Source organism: Electrona antarctica (genome assembly GCF_951216825.1).
Source record: "Electrona antarctica genome assembly, chromosome: 2".
Taxonomy (NCBI): domain Eukaryota; kingdom Metazoa; phylum Chordata; class Actinopteri; order Myctophiformes; family Myctophidae; genus Electrona; species Electrona antarctica.
In genome coordinates, this window is record NC_136807.1 from 1,999,965 (window position 1) to 2,025,818 (window position 25,854).

The 25,854-nt window shown below is 43.0% G+C and overlaps 2 protein-coding genes across 2 annotated transcripts in view; both read left to right on the forward strand.

Annotated features, from left to right (window-relative positions):
* The window catches only part of LOC306914033 (globoside alpha-1,3-N-acetylgalactosaminyltransferase 1-like), a gene marked incomplete at both ends in the record, with an annotated part of 28,210 nt that extends 5,968 nt beyond the window's left edge, over window positions 1-22,242 (forward strand). Inside the window, 5 exons of the mRNA XM_079490908.1 lie at window positions 1,217-1,333; window positions 4,166-4,299; window positions 11,343-11,420; window positions 12,184-12,338; window positions 22,124-22,242. Of these exons, the coding sequence (XP_079347034.1) occupies window positions 1,217-1,333; window positions 4,166-4,299; window positions 11,343-11,420; window positions 12,184-12,338; window positions 22,124-22,242 (603 nt within the window). The remainder of the gene's footprint in view (window positions 1-1,216; window positions 1,334-4,165; window positions 4,300-11,342; window positions 11,421-12,183; window positions 12,339-22,123) is intronic.
* Window positions 17,539-25,854, forward strand: part of LOC306916513 (syntenin-1-like) — a 57,117-nt gene continuing 48,801 nt past the window's right edge. The window contains exon 1 of the mRNA XM_079494403.1: window positions 17,539-17,721. The gene's annotated coding sequence lies outside the window, so the exon portion shown is untranslated. The remainder of the gene's footprint in view (window positions 17,722-25,854) is intronic.

The window sequence follows — 25,854 nt, forward strand, 5'->3', positions numbered from 1 at the left end:
GAGGGTGTGGTTTAACGTGATTATTGCCACGACAGTGATGCGGTCAGGAACGAGACGTAGTCGAGTTCCGCAAGCATCACTGAAGTGCGACGCGTTTTGAGCTTGTAGATCAGCTATTTTTTGCTATATTTGAATTGAAATCCTGGAAAAAAAACCATTTTTTTTAAATCCTGAAAAAATAACCTTTTTTATTTAATTTCAAATGAATTCAGTTATAGTTATGTTAACTTTATGAACTAAATCCAAACACATTGGACATACAAAAGCATGTTTGGAATTGTAACAGCTGAAATCTATAATGTATCAGTATTCTGATATTAACCTGAGGGCCGCATTAAGTGAAGGTGGGGGCCGCACGTGGCCCCCGGGCCGCCATGTTGCCCATGTATGTTCTAAATCAGTGGTTCCCAAACTTTGTCATGTCAAGGACCCCTAAATCGACATTTACCCCCATTTGAAAAATGGTTCTAGCAGTGATTCTCAACCATTTGCCAGGGATTTGTATTACGGTTCTAGCAGTGATTCTCAACCATTTCCATTTTCCATTTCATTTCAAGCACCCCCAGTTGGACCTGCATTATAGGCCACCATTTAATGGCACTTCTATCTCAGGGACCCCCTATTTATATCAATCAATGTTAAGTTAACTCTGTGTACAAATGGAACCAAATGGACCCGTTCACTCTCAGAGTTACAGGGTCCATTTGGTTCCAAACTATTGCTGCATGGGTACCCCCTGGAACTCCCTCAAGGACCCCTGGAGTTCCCCAGTGGGGTCCCCGGACCCCACTGTTCTAAATCATCTGTGTCCTGACCCCCTATAGATCTGTGGTGAAGCAGACTACCTGTTCATGATGGATCTGTGTTCTGTCCTCTACAGATCCGTGGTGAAGCAGACTACCTGTTCATGATGGATCTGTGTTCTAGTCCTACAGATCCGTGGTGAAGCAGACTACCTGTTCATGATGGATCTGTGTTCTGTCCTATACAGATCCGTGGTGAAGCAGACTACCTTTTCATGATGGATCTGTGTTCTGTCCCCCTATACAGATCCGTGGTGAAGCAGACTACCTGTTCATGGATCTGTGTTCTGTCCCTACAGATCCGTGGTGAAGCAGACTACCTGTTCATGATGGATCTGTGTTCTGTCCCCCCAACAGATCCGTGGTGAAGCAGACTACCTGTTCATGGATCTGTGTTCTGTCCCCCTATACAGATCCGTGGTGAAGCAGACTACCTGTTCATGATGGATATCGACAGTGTCTTCTACGGCCGTTTCGGAGCAGAGTCCCTGAGTCGGCTGTCTGCAGTGCTTCACCGCGCCTACTACAAGGTCTTAGGCCTCACTCACACGGTCGCAACAGATTGATGTATGCTTGTTGTATGCAAAGGGTGTGATACAGCTTGCCCCAATGCATTTCCAATGGGAGTCACATGGTTTGACACAACATTTGTGTTGTATGAGGGGGAGGGGGGCAGTCGAAACACAGCCGAAAGCCATACAACAGCTTGTAGTCCAAAATGTTGTATCAAACCATGTGACTTCCATTGGAAATGCATTGGGGCGGCCATGACACTTACAACATTCATACAACAAGCATGCATCAATGTTTTAAAGGTGTGAGTGAGGCCTTACTGTTATTAGTAGTATAGGCTTATAGTAGTAGTAGTATATATACTTTCCGCATAGAAATACACAGTGGTGGAAAGTAACTAAGTACATTTACTTAAGTACTGTACTTAAGTACAATGTTGAGGTATTTGTACTTGACTTGAGTATTTTTACTTTAGTACTTTAAGTACATTTTGGTGCAGATCAAAGTAGTTCTAAATTGCAGTATTGGTACTTTTACTTAAAGGACAACTTTAGTTTTTAGAGAAAGTAAAATATGAGTGTTAATTTGTTGCTTTCTTCCTTTTTAGGGATTTTAGCTATTTTTGACAGGGGGGGCGGGGGCATTCGAACATGGGGCTAAATATGTATTTTTTTACACAATTGTATAGCGATTTATTTTTGTATTATTTACTGTAGACCCCAGGAAATTACATCTGGCCACAAAAGATCACAGGATCTACTGAATGTGAAGGGGGTGACAAACCGACATGAGCTGTTGAGCCATAGGCCTCACTCAGACCTTTAATGCATTGTGAATGTTGTGAGTGTCATGGCCGCTGTCAATGTTGTGAGTGTCATGGCCGCCCTAATGCATTTCCAATGGGAGTCACATGGTTTTTGGACTACATTTTGGACTACAAGCTGTTGTATGGCTTTCAGCTGTGTTTCGACTGCGCCCCTCCCCCTCATACAACACAATGTTGTGTCAAACCATGTGACTCCCATTGGAAATGCATTGGGGCGGCCATGACACTACACAACATTCATCCAACAAGCATACAGCAATGCAGTAAAGGTCTGAGTGAGGCCATACAGCACAGTATGGCCTACCACTATAGTACCCTCCTTCACGTTCAGGAGATCCTGTGATCTTTTGTGGCCAGATGTAATTTCCTGGGGTCTAGTAGGACTACAGTAAATAATAAAATAATAAATCGCTAAAAACTTGTGTACAAAAATACATATTTAGCCCCCATGTTCGAATGCCCCCGCCCCCCTGTCAAAAACTGCTAAAATGCCTAAAACGAAAGAAAGCAGCAAATGAAAAAAAAGATAGACACTCATCTTTTACTTTCTCTAATAACAACCTAAAACATGAACCTTGGTTGAAAAAAACTAAAGTTGTCCTTTAAGTAAAACAATTGAGTTATTTTTCCACCACTGATTCTTATTCTCCTCTACATTAGGACACACACAGGGACAAGTTTCTGATTCTTATTCTCCTCTACATTAGGACACACACAGGGACAAGTTTCTGATTCTTATTCTCCTCTACATTAGGACACACACAGGGACAAGTTTCTGATTCTTATTCTCCTCTACATTAGGACACACACAGGGACAAGTTTCTGATTCTTATTCTCCTCTACATTAGGACACACACAGGGACAAGTTTCTGATTCTTATTCTCCTCTACATTAGGACACACACAGGGACAAGTTTCTGACTCTTATTCTCCTCTACATTAGGACACACACAGGGACAAGTTTCTGATTCTTATTCTCCTCTACATTAGGACACACACAGGGACAAGTTTCTGATTCTTATTCTCCTCTACATTAGGACACACACAGGGACAAGTTTCTGACTCTTATTCTCCTCTACATTAGGACACACACAGGGACAAGTTTCTGATTCTTATTCTCCTCTATATTAGGACACACACAGGGACAAGTTTCTGACTCTTATTCTCCTCTACATTAGGACACTCACAGGGACAAGTTTCTGATTCTTATTCTCCTCTACATTAGGACACACACAGGGACAAGTTTCTGACTCTTATTCTCCTCTACATTAGGACACACACAGGGACAAGTTTCTGATTCTTATTCTCCTCTACATTAGGACACACACAGGGACAAGTTTCTGATTCTTATTCTCCTCTACATTAGGACACACACAGGGACAAGTTTCTGATTCTTATTCTCCTCTACATTAGGACACACACAGGGACAAGTTTCTGATTCTTATTCTCCTCTACATTAGGACACACACAGGGACAAGTTTCTGATTCTTATTCTCCTCTACATTAGGACACACACAGGGACAAGTTTCTGATTCTTATTCTCCTCTACATTAGGACACACACAGGGACAAGTTTCTGATTCTTATTCTCCTCTACATTAGGACACACACAGGGACAAGTTTCTGACTCTTATTCTCCTCTACATTAGGACACACACAGGGACAAGTTTCTGATTCTTATTCTCCTCTACATTAGGACACACACAGGGACAAGTTTCTGATTCTTATTCTCCTCTACATTAGGACACACACAGGGACAAGTTTCTGATTCTTATTCTCCTCTACATTAGGACACACACAGGGACAAGTTTCTGATTCTTATTCTCCTCTACATTAGGACACACACAGGGACAAGTTTCTGACTCTTATTCTCCTCTACATTAGGACACACACAGGGACAAGTTTCTGATTCTTATTCTCCTCTACATTAGGACACACACAGGGACAAGTTTCTGACTCTTATTCTCCTCTACATTAGGACACACACAGGGACAAGTTTCTGACTCTTATTCTCCTCTACATTAGGACACACACAGGGACAGGTTTCCGTACGAGCGACGTCCGGAGTCTCAGGCCTGCATCCCAACCGGTCAGGGAGATTACTACTACACTGCAGCTGTGTGGGGAGGCTACCTGGAGGACATGTACAGACTGGTCAGGTACGCAGAGCCATAGATTACTACTACACTGCAGCTGTGTGGGGAGACTACCTGGAGGACATGTACAGACTGGTCAGGTACGCAGAGCCATAGATTACTACTACACTGTGTGGGGAGGCTACCTGGAGGACATGTACAGACTGGTCAGGTACGCAGAGCCATAGATTACTACTACACTGTGGGGGGAGGCTACCTGGAGGACATGTACAGACTGGTCAGGTACGCAGAGCCATAGATTACTACTACACTGCAGCTGTGTGGGGAGGCTACCTGGAAGACATACTGGTCAGGTACCCAGAGCCATAGATTACTACTACACTGCAGCTGTGTGGGGAGGCTACCTGGAAGACATGTACAGACTGGTCAGGTACGCAGAGCCATAGATTACTAGTACACTGTGGGGAGGCTACCTGGAGGACATGTACAGACTGGTCAGGTACGCAGAGCCATAGATTACTACTACACTGTGTGGGGAGGCTACCTGGAGGACATGTACAGACTGGTCAGGTACGCAGAGCCATAGATTACTACTACACTGTGTGGGGAGGCTACCTGGAGGACATGTACAGACTGGTCAGGTACGCAGAGCCATAGATTACTACTACACTGCAGCTGCATGTGTGGGGACTAGGCTACCTGGAAGACATGTACAGACTGGTCAGGTACACAGAGCCATAGATTACTACTACACTGCAGCTGTGTGGGGAGGCTACCTGGAAGACAGACTGGTCAGGTACGCAGAGCCATAGATTACTAGTACACTGCAGCTGTGTGGGGAGGCTACCTGGAAGACAGACTGGTCAGGTACGCAGAGCCATAGATTACTAGTATACTGCAGCTGTGTGGGGAGGCTACCTGGAAGACATGTACAGACTGGTCAGGTACGCAGAGCCATAGATTACTAGTACACTGTGGGGAGGCTACCTGGAGGACATGTACAGACTGGTCAGGTACGCAGAGCCATAGATTACTACTACACTGTGGGGGGGCTACCTGGAGGACATGTACAGACTGGTCAGGTACGCAGAGCCATAGATTACTACTACACTGTGGGGGGGCTACCTGGAGGACATGTACAGACTGGTCAGGTACGCAGAGCCATAGATTACTACTACACTGTGGGGGGGCTACCTGGAGGACATGTACAGACTGGTCAGGTACGCAGAGCCATAGATTACTAGTACACTGTGTGGAGGCTACCTGGAGGACATGTACAGACTGGTCAGGTACCCAGAGCCATAGATTACTAGTACACTGTGTGGAGGCTACCTGGACGACATGTACAGACTGGTAAGGTACGCAGAGCCATAGATTACTACTACACTGCAGCTGTGTGGGGAGGCTACCTGGAAGACATACTGGTCAGGTACCCAGAGCCATAGATTACTACTACACTGCAGCTGTGTGGGGAGGCTACCTGGAGGACATGTACAGACTGGTCAGGTACCCAGAGCCATAGATTACTACTACACTGTGTGGGGAGGCTACCTGGAGGACATGTACAGACTGGTCAGGTACGCAGAGCCATAGATTACTACTACACTGTGTGGGGAGGCTACCTGGAGGACATGTACTGACTGGTCAGGTACGCAGAGCCATAGATTACTACTACACTGTGGGGAGGCTACCTGGAAGACGTGTAGGCCTACAGACTGGTCAGGTAACCTGTTGGGCAGTGGTTCTCAAACTGGGACACTGGGTTTTTGCATCACACATGCATACAATCACAACGTGAGTCATGGAGATTATAGATTTTAGTTTGATCTTGTAAGCTAATTGAAGTGACAGTGCTTTCACCCCAGAATGTTTTAATTGAAGTGACAGTGCTTTAGGGTTAGGGTTAGGGTTAGGGTTAGGGTTAGGGGGTTAATTGAAGTGACAGTGCTTTAGGGTTAGGGTTAGGGTTAGGGTTAGGGGGTTAATTGAAGTGACAGTGCTTTAGGGTTAGGGTTAGGGGGTTAATTGAAGTGTTACGGCCGCAGGCCTGTAGTCTGTCTGGGTCTGTGTTGGCGCGCGCGCGCGCAGCGTGCGCCCCGTTGCCTAACCCCTCCCTGCAGATCCGTCAGCGCAGCCATTGGTGGGGAGCGTTCCCGTCGCTCCACCGTTGGTCGCTCGCTCCGCATCCCGCTGCTCCAACCGGCATCTACACCTGAGTCCACCTGACAGCATAAAGGCGTCCTGAAGCCTTCATTCCAGGCCGCTGCCCGTCAGCTGATCTCCAGAGTGGAGTAAGCTAGAGGCAGTGCGCCCTCCGTGTAGAGAGAGAGAGAACTCACGGAGTAACACCAGTTTGCAAGAGTTGCATTTTTCTATTGAGTGAAACCCCGTCCGTTGTCACATCTAATGTTAAAGTGCATATAACATTGTGTCATGAGCAAGAGCAGGTAGTATTCATAGTATTTCATGTTAGTTCCCTTAGTTAGCTAAAGCAGGCTCCTCACCAATGTACTTTTGTTTGAGTTAGGATAAGAATAGAGTAGTCAGTTAGGCTCTCTTGTTTTCATTAATAGTTAGTCAGATTCGGGAAGTGTTTCGGTTAGGACTAAGAGTTATAGGATGTTTTGATCCGTTCTTTGATTTAGGACCTGCACAGCTCTGCTCGCCCTGTACATGGCACTTGTATATAGCACGTATGTTGTATTCTACTAATCTGTACGCCACACAAAGAGTAATAAAACAACTTTGGCATTTTACCACCTTGCCTTATTCCAACAATAACCGTCCTAGACTCGGTGAGTCGTAACAGTGGGGGCTCGTGAACTTAATTGGACCTGGTTATATTGTTCCCGTTTATTCAAGTGGCATACGGTTGTGGAAACGTTGTTGTAGAGAGAGTGCTCCGTTTTTGACCTCAACAAATTTCGTAAAAGCCCGAGGTTGGCTTAGTTGGCGCTTGTGCAAGGAGGATTTAAGTGAAATAGCTTGCCATTAAAGATTCCGGCTCCTAGGGTTGCAGGTAAGGAAGTGCTAAAGACGCTCGTTTGTCTGGTTTGGTAGTTAAGAATATCCTGCTGGTGTTGTCTGCATGGCGATGTGGTGAGTATGTCCCAAGGCGAGACGAATGGTGGCGCTCGAGTAGATGCTCAGAGTGAGGGAGGGTGCCGAGGCACCGATCCAGCCACAGGTATACAAGTACATGGGGGTGGTCATCCACTGCCCGATCCAGATGGATCCAAAGTCCAAGGAGGACGCTGAAATCCGTATTGCACGGATGCAACGGCAAATATGACAAGCTGAGCTTGAGCACTCGCTCCAGGTAGAGAAACTGGAGAATGAGGCAACACTGCCGTGGGAAACGGATGGAAATGTGCTCAACGAGGGGCTCACACCGCATCAAATTCAGGTATGTCGGCGGGTGTTTCAACTACTACTCCAGTAATTTTTGATGTATCTAATCATCTTGCTTTAATGCTAACTTTGGTGATCGAGTCTGAGGTGGGTTGCTATTTTGCTTGGGTTCCTCTGCGCTCAAGTGGCCAAAAGATGCGCTGCTGCTATAGTGCATAATTCGAGGCCGTATGTGGGAGGTTGTTGCTACTCTTTCTCTACAGTACATGACAGTTTGGGGGTATACAGGCTTTAAGTCTGTAGTATGATTCAGCTAATACTAGTAACTTAAGTAATGTGACGTTTTGGTATAGCCTGTTTTTTTTTTTGAGTGAAAGATTACAGACTTAGATTTCGTTCCGTCAAGAAATCTGTCGACCAAAATGTGAATGTGTTTGAACTTATGGCTAATGCAAAGCTCCTGCGTGGGCGTTTTGTTTCGTTAACAACCAGTCAATCTTGTGTATTCGGCTCATTAGAATGACTATGCGGCAGTATGCAAATTTGAGCGTTTAATTAGGATTCGTTCGTTTTGAGATGATTTGGTGTGTTCTGTGGCCTTTTTGTTCATTTTATGTCATGTGTGCTGGGGAGGGCATAATGACAGAAGACATGGGACATGTGTCCCTCAGTGGTCATGTATCTGACCGTCCCTCCCATCCAGTTGTCATGTATTTGGCTATCCAGTGATTGTGCATCCAATCGTGTGGTTTAGAATGTCCCCTGTTGTTGTGATTAGTATTTAATGTGTTCAGGTCCCACTATGAAATGATCGTCAGAGTTTTACACACTCAATCCCTGTAGTTTTCCCCGATAGCGCGGCTATTTTAGTTCCTGTGGAAACATCCTACGAAGGTGTTTTTTTTATATATAACTGGATGTGCTCAGCCTCACCGTAATGAACAAGTGTTTTTGGTATTCGTTCGAAATTCGTTTCGTGTTCCGATGGGTTGTGATTTCCTGATAACTGGTATTTGGCCAAGCCAGCCTTTTACCCTCCGTATTAGAATTCCGACATGTGTTTATTGCCTTCTGGTTTTGCAATAGGCCTATACACTTACCATTGCACCAAAGGGTGGAACGTGGATGTAGTTGGCGTGACTTTTTTTTCTCCTGGTTTTTATTATGGGTCGCCTGAGTATGTTGCAACAGTATATCAAATGCCGAGGGGCGAGGGGTATAAAGGGAAAGCAGATTCTGAACGTATTGTTAAGAGGGCTGGATAGTCTAGCCTCGCTCTTATTGAACTTGAGTGAGTTCAAGGTCATGTGTTTTCTGTACATGGTTCGTTATACAGAGCGGCTGGATAGTCTAGCCTCGCTCTTATTGAACTTGAGTGAGTTCGATGTGTTTCATATTCAAAGCTAGTTGAAGTCAAAGCGCTCCTCAGTGGAGATAGGCAGCGCTCCTAGTGGTGATAGACAGAGCTCCTCAGTGGAGATAGACAGAGCTTCTCAGTGGAGATTGGAAGCAGCTCCTCAGTGGATAGAGAAGAGTTCTCGGTAGGATCCTAGGAGGGAAATGAAAATAAAATGTTGATGTTTTGTGTGTTTGTAGACTCAGTTAACTAAGGTATGCATGCGTGTAAAATACAAATGTAAATGTTCTCTTACTCGTATGGGTCCCTGACCTTGTATGCTAATTCAGTTTGGTTCTGTTCTGGCAGACTTGCAGCGCTTGCGCCGCCCTACAAGCCAGGCGTTTCAGCTCGTGGGAGCCGGTGGACCGGAGCGGTCCTGCCGTGGGAACGACCGGTAGAGCTTTATGAGGTGGTTGTTACCAGGATAGCTACTCTAGCTTGAGATTGGTTATGAGAGTCATTATTCAATCTATCTTTTTTTTCATGAAGTGATTTATTGGTAGATGTGTGTATTTGTATTATCGCCCTGTGAGATTTGGTCTGATATCCTAACCTAAATGTGATTTGGGTATGTTTGTGAATTATAAGTAGTTAGTTATATGATGTATTTTTGGTTTAGTAGGGGTGCAGCTAGTTTGTGTCTTGACTTGGCTAACGGTTTGTGTTAATAGGTGTTCCCTCACTAGAGTATAGTTGCGGCTAACTCTGTGAGTGTTATAGAGTGCAGGGGGCGTCTTAGTAGGCGTGCTCCTCACTAGAGTGTGGTTGAGGCTACCTCAAGCTAAAGCAATGTAAACCAAGGTAATTCTGGTTTATCCCGTAATTGATGTGTTTGGGAGGGTTGTGCCCAGAATGTAAATGTTGTTCAAACTTTGTTTGATTTTGAGGGTGGGGGTGTTACGGCCGCAGGCCTGTAGTCTGTCTGGGTCTGTGTTGGCGCGCGCGCGCGCAGCGTGCGCCCCGTTGCCTAACCCCTCCCTGCAGATCCGTCAGCGCAGCCATTGGTGGGGAGCGTTCCCGTCGCTCCACCGTTGGTCGCTCGCTCCGCATCCCGCTGCTCCAACCGGCATCTACACCTGAGTCCACCTGACAGCATAAAGGCGTCCTGAAGCCTTCATTCCAGGCCGCTGCCCGTCAGCTGATCTCCAGAGTGGAGTAAGCTAGAGGCAGTGCGCCCTCCGTGTAGAGAGAGAGAGAACTCACGGAGTAACACCAGTTTGCAAGAGTTGCATTTTTCTATTGAGTGAAACCCCGTCCGTTGTCACATCTAATGTTAAAGTGCATATAACATTGTGTCATGAGCAAGAGCAGGTAGTATTCATATAGTATTTCATGTTAGTTCCCTTAGTTAGCTAAAGCAGGCTCCTCACCAATGTACTTTTGTTTGAGTTAGGATAAGAATAGAGTAGTCAGTTAGGCTCTCTTGTTTTCATTAATAGTTAGTCAGATTCGGGAAGTGTTTCGGTTAGGACTAAGAGTTATAGGATGTTTTGATCCGTTCTTTGATTTAGGACCTGCACAGCTCTGCTCGCCCTGTACATGGCACTTGTATATAGCACGTATGTTGTATTCTACTAATCTGTACGCCACACAAAGAGTAATAAAACAACTTTGGCATTTTACCACCTTGCCTTATTCCAACAATAACCGTCCTAGACTCGGTGAGTCGTAACATGAAGTGACAGTGCTTTAGGGTTAGGGTTAGGGTTAGGGGGTTAATTGAAGTGACAGTGCTTTAGGGTTAGGGTTAGGGTTAGGGTTAGGGGGTTAATTGAAGTGACAGTGCTTTAGGGTTAGGGTTAGGGTTAGGGTTAGGGGGTTAATTGAAGTGACAGTGCTTTAGGGTTAGGGTTAGGGTTAGGGTTAGGGTTAGGGGGTTAATTGAAGTGACAGTGCTTTAGGGTTAGGGTTAGGGTTAGGGTTAGGGGGTTAATTGAAGTGACAGTGCTTTAGGGTTAGGGTTAGGGTTAGGGTTAGGGTTAGGGTTAGGGGGTTAATTGAAGTGACAGTGCTTTCACCCCAGAATGTTTTTCATGGTTCTTTCCGTTCCACTCTCGGGTTGTTATGAACAATCACACTTCTAGTCGTTCAGTCGATGACTTTAAGAGGCGGCTAAAACCCCATTTCTATGACCTTGCTTTTAACTGATTCTGTTGTAACCTTATCTTAAATGCACTTTACATTTCAACGAATTCTACTGACCACATTTGAAGCTATTACTTTTATTTATTTTTACCCTTGTTAATTTATTTTTGCATTTATGTGATTTTTTTTACTTTTATGTAAAGCACTTTGAACTGCACTTGTGTCTGAAAGGTGCTCTATAATTAAAGATTATTATTGTTATTACTCTCAGGTACTGTTATGAACAATCAGAGATCGATGCCAAGAAGAATATCGAGGCCGCCTGGCAAGAGGAGAGCCATCTCAACAAGTACAGCACATGATAACTATATATGCATTTTCTCATTTTAGTGCTTTGTGTTTAGCTTTGTTGCATTGTGAGCTTGCCTTAGATCATAGAGTTATAGTTGCCCAGCCCTGCCTTAGATCATAGAGTTATAGTTTATAGATCATAGAGTTATAGTTGCCCAGCCCTGCCTTAGATCATAGAGTTATAGTTTATAGATCATAGAGTTATAGTTTATAGATCATAGAGTTATAGTTTATAGATCATAGAGTTATAGTTTATAGATCATAGAGTTATAGTTGCCCAGCCCTGCCTTAGATCATAGAGTTATAGTTTATAGATCATAGAGTTATAGTGTATAGATCATAGAGTTATAGTTTATAGATCATAGAGTTATAGTTTATAGATCATAGAGTTATAGTTTATAGATCATAGAGTTATAGTTTATAGATCATAGAGTTATAGTTTATAGATCATAGAGTTATAGTTCAGTTCAGTTTTATTTTAGGAATGTTGGACATATATAGTACATACATGTCTGGTTCTTTCGTCCAATGTCCGAAAAAGGGCTAGACATTGCCTGTCTGATTGATTGATTGATTGATTGATTGATTGATTGATTGATTGGGCCAAGATTGCAAAGAGCATCCGGAAATATGTTATTGGCGTTATCTATTATATGGCTTACGGGCAAATATATTATATATAATATTATAAATATATTATATCATCATTGACTTGTTGTTGGTTATCTCTGTGTTTGTCCCTCCATCCATCTCTGTATCAGGTACCTGCTGTACAACAAGCCCACCAAAGTACTGTCAGCAGAGTATCTGTGGTCAGACTATGACTACAAACCAGACGAGATCAGAATAATCAGGATCTCTCAGCTGGTGAAGAACTACGAGGAGGTCCCAGAGGCCCAGGGACGCTCACACATAGGTCTCACTCACACTGTTGCAACATGAGGGACGTGCACACATAGGTCTCACTCACACTGTTGCAACATGAGGGACGTGCACACATAGGCCTCACTCACACTGTTGCAACATGAGGGACGCTCACACATAGGCCTCACTCACACTGTTGCAACATGAGGGACGCTCACACATAGGCCTCACTCACACTGTTGCAACATGAGGGACGCTCACACATAGGCCTCACTCACACTGTTGCAACATGAGGGACGCTCACACATAGGCCTCACTCACACTGTTGCAACATGAGGGACGTGCACACATAGGCCTCACTCACACTGTTGCAACATGAGGGACGCTCACACATAGGCCTCACTCACACTGTTGCAACATGAGGGACGCTCACACATAGGCCTCACTCACACTGTTGCAACATGAGGGACGCTCACACATAGGCCTCACTCACACTGTTGCAACATGAGGGACGCTCACACATAGGCCTCACTCACACTGTTGCAACATGAGGGACGCTCACACATAGGCCTCACTCACACTGTTGCAACATGAGGGACGCGCACACATAGGCCTCACTCACACTGTTGCAACATGAGGGACGCTCACACATAGGCCTCACTCACACTGTTGCAACATGAGGGACGCTCACACATAGGCCTCACTCACACTGTTGCAACATGCATACAACATTTGTCTTGTGTCTTGTCCGTGTTTAATGGCCGCCCCAATGCATTTCCAATGGAAGTCACATGGTTTGACAAAACATTGTTGTTTGATGGCTGTGTTGTGCCACCCCTCCCCTGCATCAAACAAAAATGTGACTTCCATTGGAAATGCGGCCATTAAACACGGACAAGACACAAGACAAATGTTGTATGCATGTTGCAACAGTGTGAGTGAGGCCTTAGACATCAAAGGGGGCTTCAGCCCCTGCCCTTTTAGCCGCATTTACTATGCTGAAAGAAATGCAAACGCCACTCCTTTCCTTTCCATGCCACATATGAAGGCAGCATTCCGGAGAATTGCTCATTTTAATCTGAAGTCGTTACACACCGCATCTCCACTAGCTAAAGAGTGCTGGGTTGCGCCCTGAAATTCATTCATTCATTCATCTGCTATTTTTGTCTAAAAGTGCCCTCTTACAAGATTTCAGCCCCTGCCCCACTAACACTCTCTGCACGTGCCTGCAAATAGAATAGAGAGTATGCACATGCATGATTTTCCCATCAGGACACGCCCCCCTCATCTAGACTGAGTGGCAAAACATTGAGCAGCATTACATGGAGTGTTGGAGTTTGGAAGCGCTCGTTGGAAATCACTCAGCAAAATGTTGTGTTATTGAAAGCAAGCACCTCCAAACTCTGACACTTATATTAGAAAAATAATCAAATGCAGGGCATTTCTTGACAGAAAGTAGCTCATAACGTTTCTATGGTGGATTTTCATGAAACAAAAACTTTGCAGATAAAAAGAGGATAATTCAAGGTTTTCGTTCAGCTGCAATGTTGGTGAGTTTAACATTGTTTAATGCAATCAGACAGGACTTTTCTGTTTGGATGAATGGGCTGTCAAGGCCAGAAAGTAGTTTTCTGCCACTCAGTAGGCGTTCCCACATAACTTCCAGGTACGATATAATGTCACACGCATACCCTCTATAGGCCTATCCAATGACATTGATGCTAGCCATGACCGTGGCCCAATTGGTCAAGAACATCTCTTTGCAGCAGGATACCAACCTTTGAATGTCTTCATGTTTTTTTTTGTTTGTTCGTTTTTTTTTAATAAGTCATAGTGTCAGGTTGTGAACAACTGCACTGAACATTTAAGAAAGAAAGTTAAGCTTGTAGTAGCCCTTGTCCTTTCGACACAACAAACTATTGTAGAAACACGTTTGTCAGCTAGATATAGATATAGATATACTGTTTAAACCCATAACCAATGTATGCTTTTAATTCCCTTGATAATGTAATGTTATTCTGCCTGCTGTTTGATTGTTATTGATTGTTATGTAACACTGTTGTTTTTATATTGTTAAAGGACCACTTCACCCCTTTTCAACATCTCTTCCCAGGCACGTGCAGAGGGGGGGGCTTGAGCACCTGCCCTTTTGCAGAAAGTGCCCTTTCCCAAAAAAAAATAATAATAATGTTTTTTAATCTTATGTGGGGGGCCAATAAGGGCTTGTGTGGGGGGCAAATAAGGGCTTACGTGTGGGGGGCAAATAAGGGCTTATGTGGGGGGAGGGGAAAGGCTTACGTGTGGGGCCAATAAGGGCTTGTGTGGGGGGCAAATAAGGGCTTATGTGGGGGGAGGGGAAAGGCTTACGTGTGGGGCCAATAAGGGCTTGTGTGGGGGGCAAATAAGGGCTTATGTGTGGGGGGCCAATAAGGGCTTGTGTGGGGGGCCAATAAGTGCCATTGGCCCTTCAAGACAAACATTTGACAAGTAATGATAATTCCACTATCACAATGAATTATCTTTTAATCTGCCATCAGTCAGTTTTAGTTTCAGACTAATGAGAACATATTGCTTATTTTACTGTCCAATGACATGGAATGGCACAAGGGACGGACTCCACAAAAAGACCACCCCAAAAATCGGCGTGCGCTATACGCACGCACATGTGCCCTTTTCTGGAGTTTGAGCCCCTGCTCCCTCAGTGCTCTCTGCACGGCCCTGTCTCTTCCTATATTGGTCCTCACTAATGTTCATGATAAAATACGACAATTTTTTCCTACTCAGTCTGTGTCTCATAGGAGGGCTGTGGGCAGTTCAGAAACCCGTCCACCAGTGACATCATCGATGGTGAATTCAAGCTAATAGAAACGGCAGGCTTTCTTTTCCTGACAAGTTGCAATGCAAAGGTTGAAGCCATCGTTCTCACGATAATACAAATCTAAATATATTTTAAAACAAAAAAAATCTGCCTAATGATGATGTCACTGGTGGACGGGTGTCCGAACTGCCCAACGCCCTCCTACACAGACTGAGTAGGAAAAAATGGTGGTGTTTTATCATGAACATTAGTGAGGACCAATGAAGAGATGTTGAAAAGTGGTGAAGTGGTCCTTTAAGCACTTTGTGACACTGTCAAAAAAGGTGCTATATAAATAAAGTGTATTATTATTATGTACCTAACCTACAAAGAATGTACACAATAAAGAACAGGGTTTCATCATAAAGGAGGTAAAAAGGGAAAATAAATATACAGTGATGGGGAAAAGGGGTGTGCGGTGGGGGGGGTTCAGATTTTATGGGGGCCAGTTTCGAATTGCAGCCGTCCGTAGGTGCCCTTTGAGAGCGGTTTTGAAGGAGTCAAGGGATTCGCATGTCTTAATGACTGTTGGTAGGGTGTTCCACATTTACACACACACACACACACACACACACACACACACACACACACACACACACACACACACACACACACACACACACACACACACACACAACCTCTGCAACTCTTATCAATGCATTGATATATCAATGCATTAATTGATACAAATATTTGATTAAAAAATGGATACAAATATTTTCACAATAAGGGTCAGGACATTCACATGGAAAAACAATAATAGCAACAACAACGAAACAGGCTAATAGCCTATTTCAGCCTGATACCATTTACAATGTAGGCATTTAGCAGACACTCTTAATCCAGAGCGATTTACATTAAGCAATAACAAAAAGCAGGGCAATACATCACATATATAAAAAGTAGTTATCATGAAACATGCGTAAGCTAAGAACGTAACAGTGGAGTATCCATGTAAACTATACATACTATATTATATATTATACATGTGTACTATAAAGTGCTATGACTACATAAAATGCAATTCTAGTGCTGTCTACGTAACAAGCTATAAGTCTAATTTATACATGTGCTCAGCTCAGCATGTTGTAATAAATGGCCTATTACCTATTTATTACTAATAGGCCATTTATTACATGCTGAGCTGAGCACTTGATGGGTGGAAAAGGAAGGACTGACAACATAAAACAAGTGGAAACGTTGACCTGTGTTTTACAAATCATTAAGTTTCGTGAGTAATGCTCATGTGACCAGTCACACACACACACACACACACACACACACACACACACACACACACACACACACACACACACACACACACACACACACACACACACACACACACACACACACACACACACACACACACACACACACACACACACACACACACACACACCCCAGACCAGTGACATCACGGTTGATAAAAGGTGACGTCTAGGGGTGTGGGTGTGGCGGTAGTACTGTACTAGATCCTAAAGCCCGGAGGGACGGTCGGGTCAGTCACAATTTTAAACTGAATCGGTTGCCTGGTAACGGTCAGCACTGACGACGAGTTAAAATATTAATTTAACAAACAGAAACAGAACACCTCTCTGTGTCAGTCAATGTAGTCTTTTATTTTCTTTCTTACATATATTTGGACAATTATTAATTATAATTATGTGTAGGCACTGACTATAGGCACTGCCACTATGGCTATAGTCATCACAGTCTCTCGTTTTTCTTCTTCAAACTAACAAACAAATCAACAAACAAACAAACAAACAATAAAAAAAGAAGAGTGAGCGATTATTAATCATTGTCCAGTTGATAATATTCTGGCATATAATTTTCTATGGGGATTGATTGCCCATGACAGATCCATAGAGTCTAAGATCTAATGTGTAATAACAATATTACTAAATTATACTATAATTACTAGACATAATAATTATAGTAATTAATAATAATAATATTATATAATTTACAATATACACTATAAAACCACTATATTATTAATAATAATGTATATACATATATCCTAACATTATATTAGATATGGCTCTGGCCCATGACAACCAGTTTTAGCCAATCAAATGTGTAATAACAATATTACTAAATTATACTATAATTACTAGATATAATAATTAATAATAATATTATATAATGAACAATATACAATATAAAATAACTAGTATTACTAATAATTTATATAAATATATCCTAACATTATATCAGATCAGATGGCTCCTCTCGCCCATCGCCCATGACAACCAACCAGTTTCAGCCAATCAAAGCACGCGGCTGGTGCTGAATCCTGTCCCTCCGGGCTATGGGATGGTCGTCCACATTCCTGGGCCAGTGAAGCAGGGGGTGAGTTGAGTTGGTTCACTTCAGAACAGAACAGAAAGCCCCTTCCTTCACTTCATACTAACAGCATCGGTGACAGTTCGTACAGGGTGTGAGACCAGAGGAAAAGAACATATTCAATCAAATAACCTTAGTAAATAAAGTGTCTGAGATTGATTCCGTGGATAGTCATAACTACAAGTATTTAATTGGACTGTGTGTGGCAACGGGAAGGCATTAAAAGGTGAGAACACAAGACTATAAGCTACCTCTATGTGTGTGTGTGTGTGTGTGTTAGCATGGTATGCTAACCCGTTAGCTCCCTCTGTTGTTGCTGTGTTGATGTTTGGGTCTGGGTTCTTGTATGAACGAACAAAGACGGGAAGCGTTGCTAGTTTCCTTTCCTGCTTTAGTTATTATGGGTACAGTTGGTTACAGTTATATAGACGTTACATAATGCGGAACTATAAGTGTTTTGTTTAATAGCCTGTAACTGGTATAAAGGCTTCACTGGACATGATGAAGAAATGGACATTTATAATCTGTCTGCGATGATGTGTTGATCCTAGCCTAAGATTTAGACTCTCGTAGATGTATTTTTTGAGACGTCAGAATCGAAAAATACCTCCTACGAGAGTCTAAATCTTAGGCTATGTTGATCCATCCATCTTGAGAGGGTTAATTGTATATATCACTATTCTTTATCACCAGTAGCTTCCACAAAGTGGTCGCTATAGTCTTCCTGGGGGGTCCACACACACCAACATGTACACAATACAATTAAAAACCAGATAATTGGAATTAAAAACAGACAAAATCTAGTTTAATACCAGCTAAAACAGTGAAGTCGCCCTCCTAGACAACAGAGACATTATCACTATATTATGGCCCAGTCAGTCTGTGAGCTATTAAACTGAAAACGAGCAACATTTAAATATTACTCATCTCAAATTGAAATGAGAACTGAGAACATGACATATTTATAAATAACGATAGTCTGGACAGATATTAAAAAAATAAGAGAAAGCATTGGGGTTTATTATCCATACATAGTATAAATATTACAGTTCCATTTCCCAGCAGCGAAACGTAAGCTTGAATCAAAGCGGAAGCTCTTAGTTCTATTCCCAGTGATCTCTCTCTTTGAGCCAAGTGGGTGTGTGTCTGTGATGTCATCATAACTTCATTATATAATACAGCTCAAAGGAGTTGACGACGGGGGAAATTAACATGTCTCTGTATTTTACCGTTAATAGGATGAGTATGACATCATCACATAACATAGTTCGTGTGGGGTCCAGGGTGGGACCCTCTCACCGTTCCTTTTGTTGACGAGGATCCAAATGGACACTGTCTGACAGTCTGAGACTGTAATAGCCCCTTTCGGGACCCTCGGTTAACCTTTTCTGAATTTCGGACGGGTCCCGAAAGGGGCTGATTGATTGATTTGAAATATTTATTAACAGTTTGCAGAATTACAGTGCATTTCAAGTACAACTCAATACAAAAGACTGTTAACTGTGAGTGGACGACACCATAAAGCATTTAATACACTTGTTTACAAGAGGGTCCACCTTGTTCAATTCATCAAAACATGTAGAGACGTACGCATATACACAACTATATAGTCGAAACGGGAAATCATCATAGGAGGCAAAAGGGGAAAAGACTGTAACGTGGGGTCCTTTTGGTGCCTTGTTTGTGTACACTCAGAGTTTAATAGGAGTCCTTGAAAGGAAGAAGTTTGAGAACAACCAGGGGTGTGTATTAACCCATTTTGGGTTAATACACATTATGTTATACTTTAGCTATTGAAAAATAGCAGATCTACAAGCTCATAGCGCGCCACCGAGTGGCGCGCTATGACCTTGTAGGTCTGCTATTTTTGAAAAATCGAAGAACGACTGACATAGAAACATAGCTTTTTCAGAAAACTGTCAGGATGTAAAAGACATTTATAGAATCTGATCTCAGGTCAAAATGGGCTAGTCTGTACAGTAAATGGCAGACAGACAGTGGGGCAAGTCGAACTGGAAGACGACAGCTCCAGAGAGACTAGACCACTGTTTCCTCCTGGCTTGTCACTCAGCTATCACCCCCTCCTCCCTCCCTCCCTCTCCACTCGGTCCCTTTCCTTTCCCAGCCATGTTGTCAATAGAGCGGAATAAGTTGCCAGGGGGACTACATTCTTCATGTATCTAACCAATTCGTTCAGGCTCGCTGAAGTTCTAGCCCCTTTCCTTCCTTCCTTCCATCCATGGTCACTGAGTCCACCAGTGTTGATTGTGTCGACTAAAACTAAGACAAAAAATATTCGTCGACTACCTTTTTGCACTGACGGAAACTATATGGAAACTAAATAAAAAACTAAGCTATGATGACTAAAACTAAGACTAAATATACCGACAATTTCGGAAAAAAATAGAAACTAGACTAAAATGTTAGGAAGGGACTAGTGGACAAGAGATCAAGTATAAGTCATGTTAGTTGCATGCTGAAAATAGCCGATCTACAAGCCCACAACGCGTCGCAGTGCGACGCGTTGTGGGCTTGTAGATCGGCTATTTTCAGCAAGTGAGGAAAAACATCGTTACGACGGCATCAAGGCCCACCAAAATACATTTTGTTCGACTAAATCAACTGTAGATTTAGTCGACTAAAATCGTATGATATTCAGTCGACTAACTAAAACTAGACTAGCACTAAATCATTCCAGGTGACTAAAATGTGACTAAAACTAAATGAAAACTATTCAAGAGACTGTGACTAAAACTAAAATGAAAATGTGCTGCCAAAAACAACACTGGAGTCCACCGTCCATTGCATTTGGATTGCTGAATGAATACCGTCTGCTATGTTGCTGACAGTCTGACACCAGTGTAATGATAGAGAGAGATGCCTGTTTTGCCTAATGTGTTTATGGAAAACACATTTTCTTTTGCATCCCTCTTTATTCTGCCTGTATTTGTCTCTTTTTTTGTGCTGGATTTCCCCCTATGGAAATGTTGTGCGAGTGGGAAACTAATAATAGTTTTAGTACCAGGCACTTGCGAAGGTGTTCCTCATCATGTCATTACAACGAGGAGAGACACGCAAACACATTTATCTTTCCGCGTGTAACCTTTATTTAAGCCATTCTAGACGGGAACCCCATTTGGTGTTTTAAAGCATTATGTTATGCTTTAGCTCGTAGCGCGCCACCGAGTGGCGCGCTACGAGCTTGTAGGTCTGCTATTTGTTTTAAATCGTGAAAATGTGGCTCAAATCTTTATATATATTCTTTCAGAGCGAACGTTTTTAGCTCAAATCTTTGCTTCTGGGTGGGGTCCCCGGAACAACATATTTTCAGATGGGGGTCGGCGGCCAAATCCAGATATTTTTGTGGGTCCTTGACATGAAATAGTTTGAGAACTACTGACATAGAAACATGCGTTTTTCAGAAAACTGTCAAGATTTAGAAGGCATTTGTAGAATCGTTCCCAGGTCAAAATGGGTTAAGCCTGTGTGTCTGTGTGTCTCATTGAGGGACGCAAAGCAAACACCACACAGCCGAAAAGCAAACACAGCATGGCATTAAAGCGCCTCTCTGTGCCCAATGACACAATGAATAGTGTATCTGTTTGTGTGAGGACTGAAAAATACAAAGATGGAGTAAGTGCTCAAGTGACTGAGTTGGAGCTCACAGTGATGTGATTATGGCCAGAGAGTGTCTCATTCATGTTGAGGAACGAGAGGATTCACTTCCACGTTTTCGCCTACTAAAGGTGGCCTTACACTAGCCGATTTTTTTCAATCTGCAATCTGATAGCACCACACACTACAGGATAATCGGAGCGGGGCAGAGCAAATATCAAACATTCTTGATGTTGATCGGGCCGATCGCGCTTTGAGCGGTCGGGCACCCCCCGAGCGTCAAAAATGTCCGATTATCGGCTAGTGTAAGGCCACCTTAAGTGTGTGGTAATACATGTGTACACATTACAATCTCTTGTTGTGCATCATGTGTCATGATCTCTTGTGCATCTGTCATGTTAATCCAGGGCCATTTTCTGCTGTACTTTGTGTACTTTGGACGACCGTTGAGCCGATTCTACTCTATGGCTCCGACTCCGAGACATGGACACTTTCAAAGAAACTAGAGAAACGGTTGGATGGCACTTACACCCGACCTTCTAATGAGCGCAAAATCCCTCTTGGAAGAGCCACCCATCGACTAATGTAATATACGGCAACCTTCCCCGTGTTTCTTCACTAGTCCGATCCAGAAGAACACAGCTTGCCGGCCACTGGTACAGAGCTGACAATGAGGTTATATCTTCCCTTCTTCTCTGGAGTCCTGCCTCAAAGCAGACCAGAGGTAGAAAACTGTGGTTCCCTGATGTCATCGCTATAGGAACACATGATGTCATCGCTATAGGGACACATGATGTCATCGCTAGGGACACATGATGTCATCGCTATAGGGACACATGATGTCATCGCTAGGGACACATGATGTCATCGCTAGGGACACATGCATCAGTAAAGCAGGAACTGGGGATGGAAATGAAGGACCGGGAAGTCTGGCGTGGCGTTGTGAAATCCATGATCTCGACCGCGGTCGAAAAATGATGATGATGATGATTGTGTACTTTGTGTCCGGGTAGCTCAGTGGGCACAGCACCCGCCTTTCGACCGCAAGGTCATGTGTTCGATTCCGGGCACCGCCAACTCGGCGTACGAGGAGCACGGCTTGAAGTCCTGCGGTAAAGTAACTGGGAGCTGATGGTAGGTGTTGTAAGTACTGGGAGCTGATGGTAGGTGTTGCGCTCCACCTCAGCAATCCGTCTCCCAGAGGTCTTTGAAACGGGGATAGACTCCCGCACCCTGGCTGATTACCGACAATAAGCCTCTCTCTGACTGACTGAGTTATTTGACCTTTCGATAGAATATTTGAAAAGTTATTTCATGTAGTGTTATAGTCGTGGACCGTTTTGTCAGTTGAGAATAATAATTCTCAGTAGCTAGTATAGAGTATACTAGTATAGAGTATACTAGTATAGAGTGATCTGGTCAAGGGAACAATTCTCTTGACCTCGATTTGAGGTGAAATACATGAATGTGTTACATTAGAGTTACGGTATGGCCCTTTTTATAGGATACTCCAAGCTCACACATGTTTGTCTACAACAGTGTTGTTTTTGGCAGCACATTTATATTTTAGTTTTAGTCATTAGTCTCTTGAATAGTTTTCATTTAGTTTTAGTCACATTTTAGTCACCTGGAATGTTTTGCTGAAAACAGCCTATCTACAAGAGCTTGTAGATCTGCTATTTTCAGCATCATGTGTAAAATGACTTGTCTTTTACTTATACTGGATCTCTTGTCCACTAGTCCCCTCATAACATTTTTGTCTAGTTTTTATTTGTTGACAAAATCGACAGTATATTTAGTCATAGTTTTAGTCATCATTCATGGCTTAGATTTCATTTAGTTTTTATATAGTTTTTGTCAGTGAAAAAAGGGTAGTCGACGAACATGTTTCGTCATAGTTTTAGTCGACGAAAACAACTGGTCTACAAGCTTTAGTCATATTTGCAGACTTTGCAGTGTTTGTGTTAGAAAGGAGAAGAAACGTGTCAATACTGATTGGGCAACTGTGGGATTATTATCATCATCACATCATCATCATCACATCACATCACATCACATCACATCACATCACATCACATCACATCACATCACATCACATCACATCACATCACATCACATCATCATCATCATCATCATCACATCCTTTGTCTCGTCCATCTTGTAATGATTATCATCATCATCACATCATCATCATCATCATCATCACATCCTTTGTCTCGTCCATCTTGTAATGATTATCATCATCATCACATCATCATCATCATCATCATCATCATCACATCCTTTGTCTCGTCCATCTTGTAATGATTATCATCATCATCACATCATCATCATCATCATCATCATCATCACATCCTTTGTCTCGTCCATCTTGTAATGATTATCATCATCATCACATCATCATCATCATCATCATCACATCCTTTGTCTCGTCCATCTTGTAATGATTATCATCATCATCACATCATCATCATCATCATCATCATCATCATCACATCCTTTGTCTCGTCCATCTTGTAATGATTATCATCACATCATCATCATCATCATCACATCCTTTGTCTCGTCCATCTTGTAATGATTATCATCATCACATCATCATCATCATCATCATCACATCCTTTGTCTCGTCCATCTTGTAATGATTATCATCATCATCACATCCTTTGTCTCGTCCATCTGTGTTATTATCATCATCATCACATCCTTTGTCTCGTCCATCTTGTAATGCTGATTTAATTCCAGTAGATGGTTTTCAGTTTACTGCTTCTGCATTTTTTGGTCGTTCCTTCCCAGGTTTGAGATAAAGAGCAGCATTACCTATTCATGGGATTATATTATCATTTCTTAATAGATACTAGTGATGTGAATAGGTTTTCAATGTAATGAGTCCCAGGATGCAGGGATGGTCTTTTAAATGAGTCCCAGGATGCAGGGATGGTCTTTTAAATGAGTCCCAGGATGCAGGGATGGTCTTTTAAATGAGTCCCAGGATGCAGGGATGGTCTTTTAAATGAGTCCCAGGATGCAGGGATGGTCTTTTAAATGAGTCCCAGGATGCAGGGATGGTCTTTTAAATGAGTCCCAGGATGCAGGGATGGTCTTTTAAATGAGTCCCAGGATGCAGGGATGGTCTTTTAAATGAGTCCCAGGATGCAGGGATGGTCTTTTAAATGAGTCCCAGGATGCAGGGATGGTCTTTTAAATGAGTCCCAGGATGCAGGGATGGTCTTTTAAATGAGTCCCAGGATGCAGGGATGGTCTTTTAGAGTCCCAGGGACATTTGATGAGTCCCACTTCAACCACTAGGAGTCATATTTTGCCATTTTTACAAATTGCAGCATTTAACTCCCATTTCATTTTATATGGTTATATATAATGTGGTTATATTCATGTAGAAAACAGAAGAAGAAATGATTATTATAACTAAAGCTAGCAAAATAAACTATAATAAAAAACAGTACAGTAGTACAGTAGTGCATCCCGTGGATGCAGAGGTCGTTGTTTTATTGCGTCCCTTAACTATAAACTGCGTTTTGGGATGCCCAATGCACCCTATTTTAATCTCTGAGATACTGTTCAACTTGAACAACATGGGTTAAATTTGTCCTTATGATCAGCTGACCTGTGGTTTGTTTTTACAGTCGTGAAGAACCTTATCAGTCAGCTGACTTCACTTTTATGTTCCTCTTGTCTCTTTAGGTTTCCTTTCTGTCCTTTTTTCCTTCTTTCTTTTTTCATGCTTCCTGAGGATCAAATCGGTCTGACTCAGTCTCTGTCTCTCTGTCTATCTTCTTTTTAACCCATCCAGGTCGGGAACCTCTTTTGGTGTTTTAAGCATTATGTTATACTTTAGCGATTGAAAAATAGCAGATCTACAAGCTCATAGGTGCCGCGCTATGAGCTTGTAGATCTGCTATTTTTTGAAAAATCGTGAAAATGTGCCACAAATCTTTGAATATATATTCTTTCAGAGCGAACCTTTTAACTCAAATCTTTGCCTCTGGGGAGGGGGGGGGGGGGGGGGGGGTCCCTGGAACAACATATTTTCAGATGGGGGTCGGCGGCCAATTACAAATATTTTTTGGGTGTCCTTGACATGAAAATGTTTGAGAACGACTAACATAGAAACATGGGTTTTTCAGAAAACGTCAGGATTTAGAAGACATTTGTAGAATCGTCCTCCACTCTCTGTCTCTGTCTAATGCACATCCTCATAGTAAGCACTATAAGCACTAAGCAGGCTGACAGATAGTTGTTCATTTGAGGCCACTTGACTTCCCATAAAGGAAGGGAGTGTGTAGCTTTTCCCTGACTTCCCCTCAGTGATGGATGGATTGATTTAGCGTGCTCTGCTACAGTCACAAGACATTACATACATCACTTAGGAACATGGCTGTTTGTTTCTCTGGGCCTCTCAATCTCTGTATCTCAGCTGCTCCTAGAGCAGAATCATCAGTCCCACACACACGCGCACACGCGCACGCACACACACCAGCATAGAAGCAGCTACCGGCGTAGGGTCCATTGACCGTGACCTGACCTGACCGTGGCCCAGTCAGTTTAGAGCTGGCCCAGTCTAACTTCGAAGAGAGGGGGGCGAAAGACTATGACTGAAACTAAAATCAAAATTTGCTGCCAAAATCAACACTGGTACAGTTGTTGTGGAACTGTGGGTGTTTGTACTGTAGTCCTTTTTGCTTCTGTTGTGTAGTAACATTATAATAAGAACACAGGCGGCGCA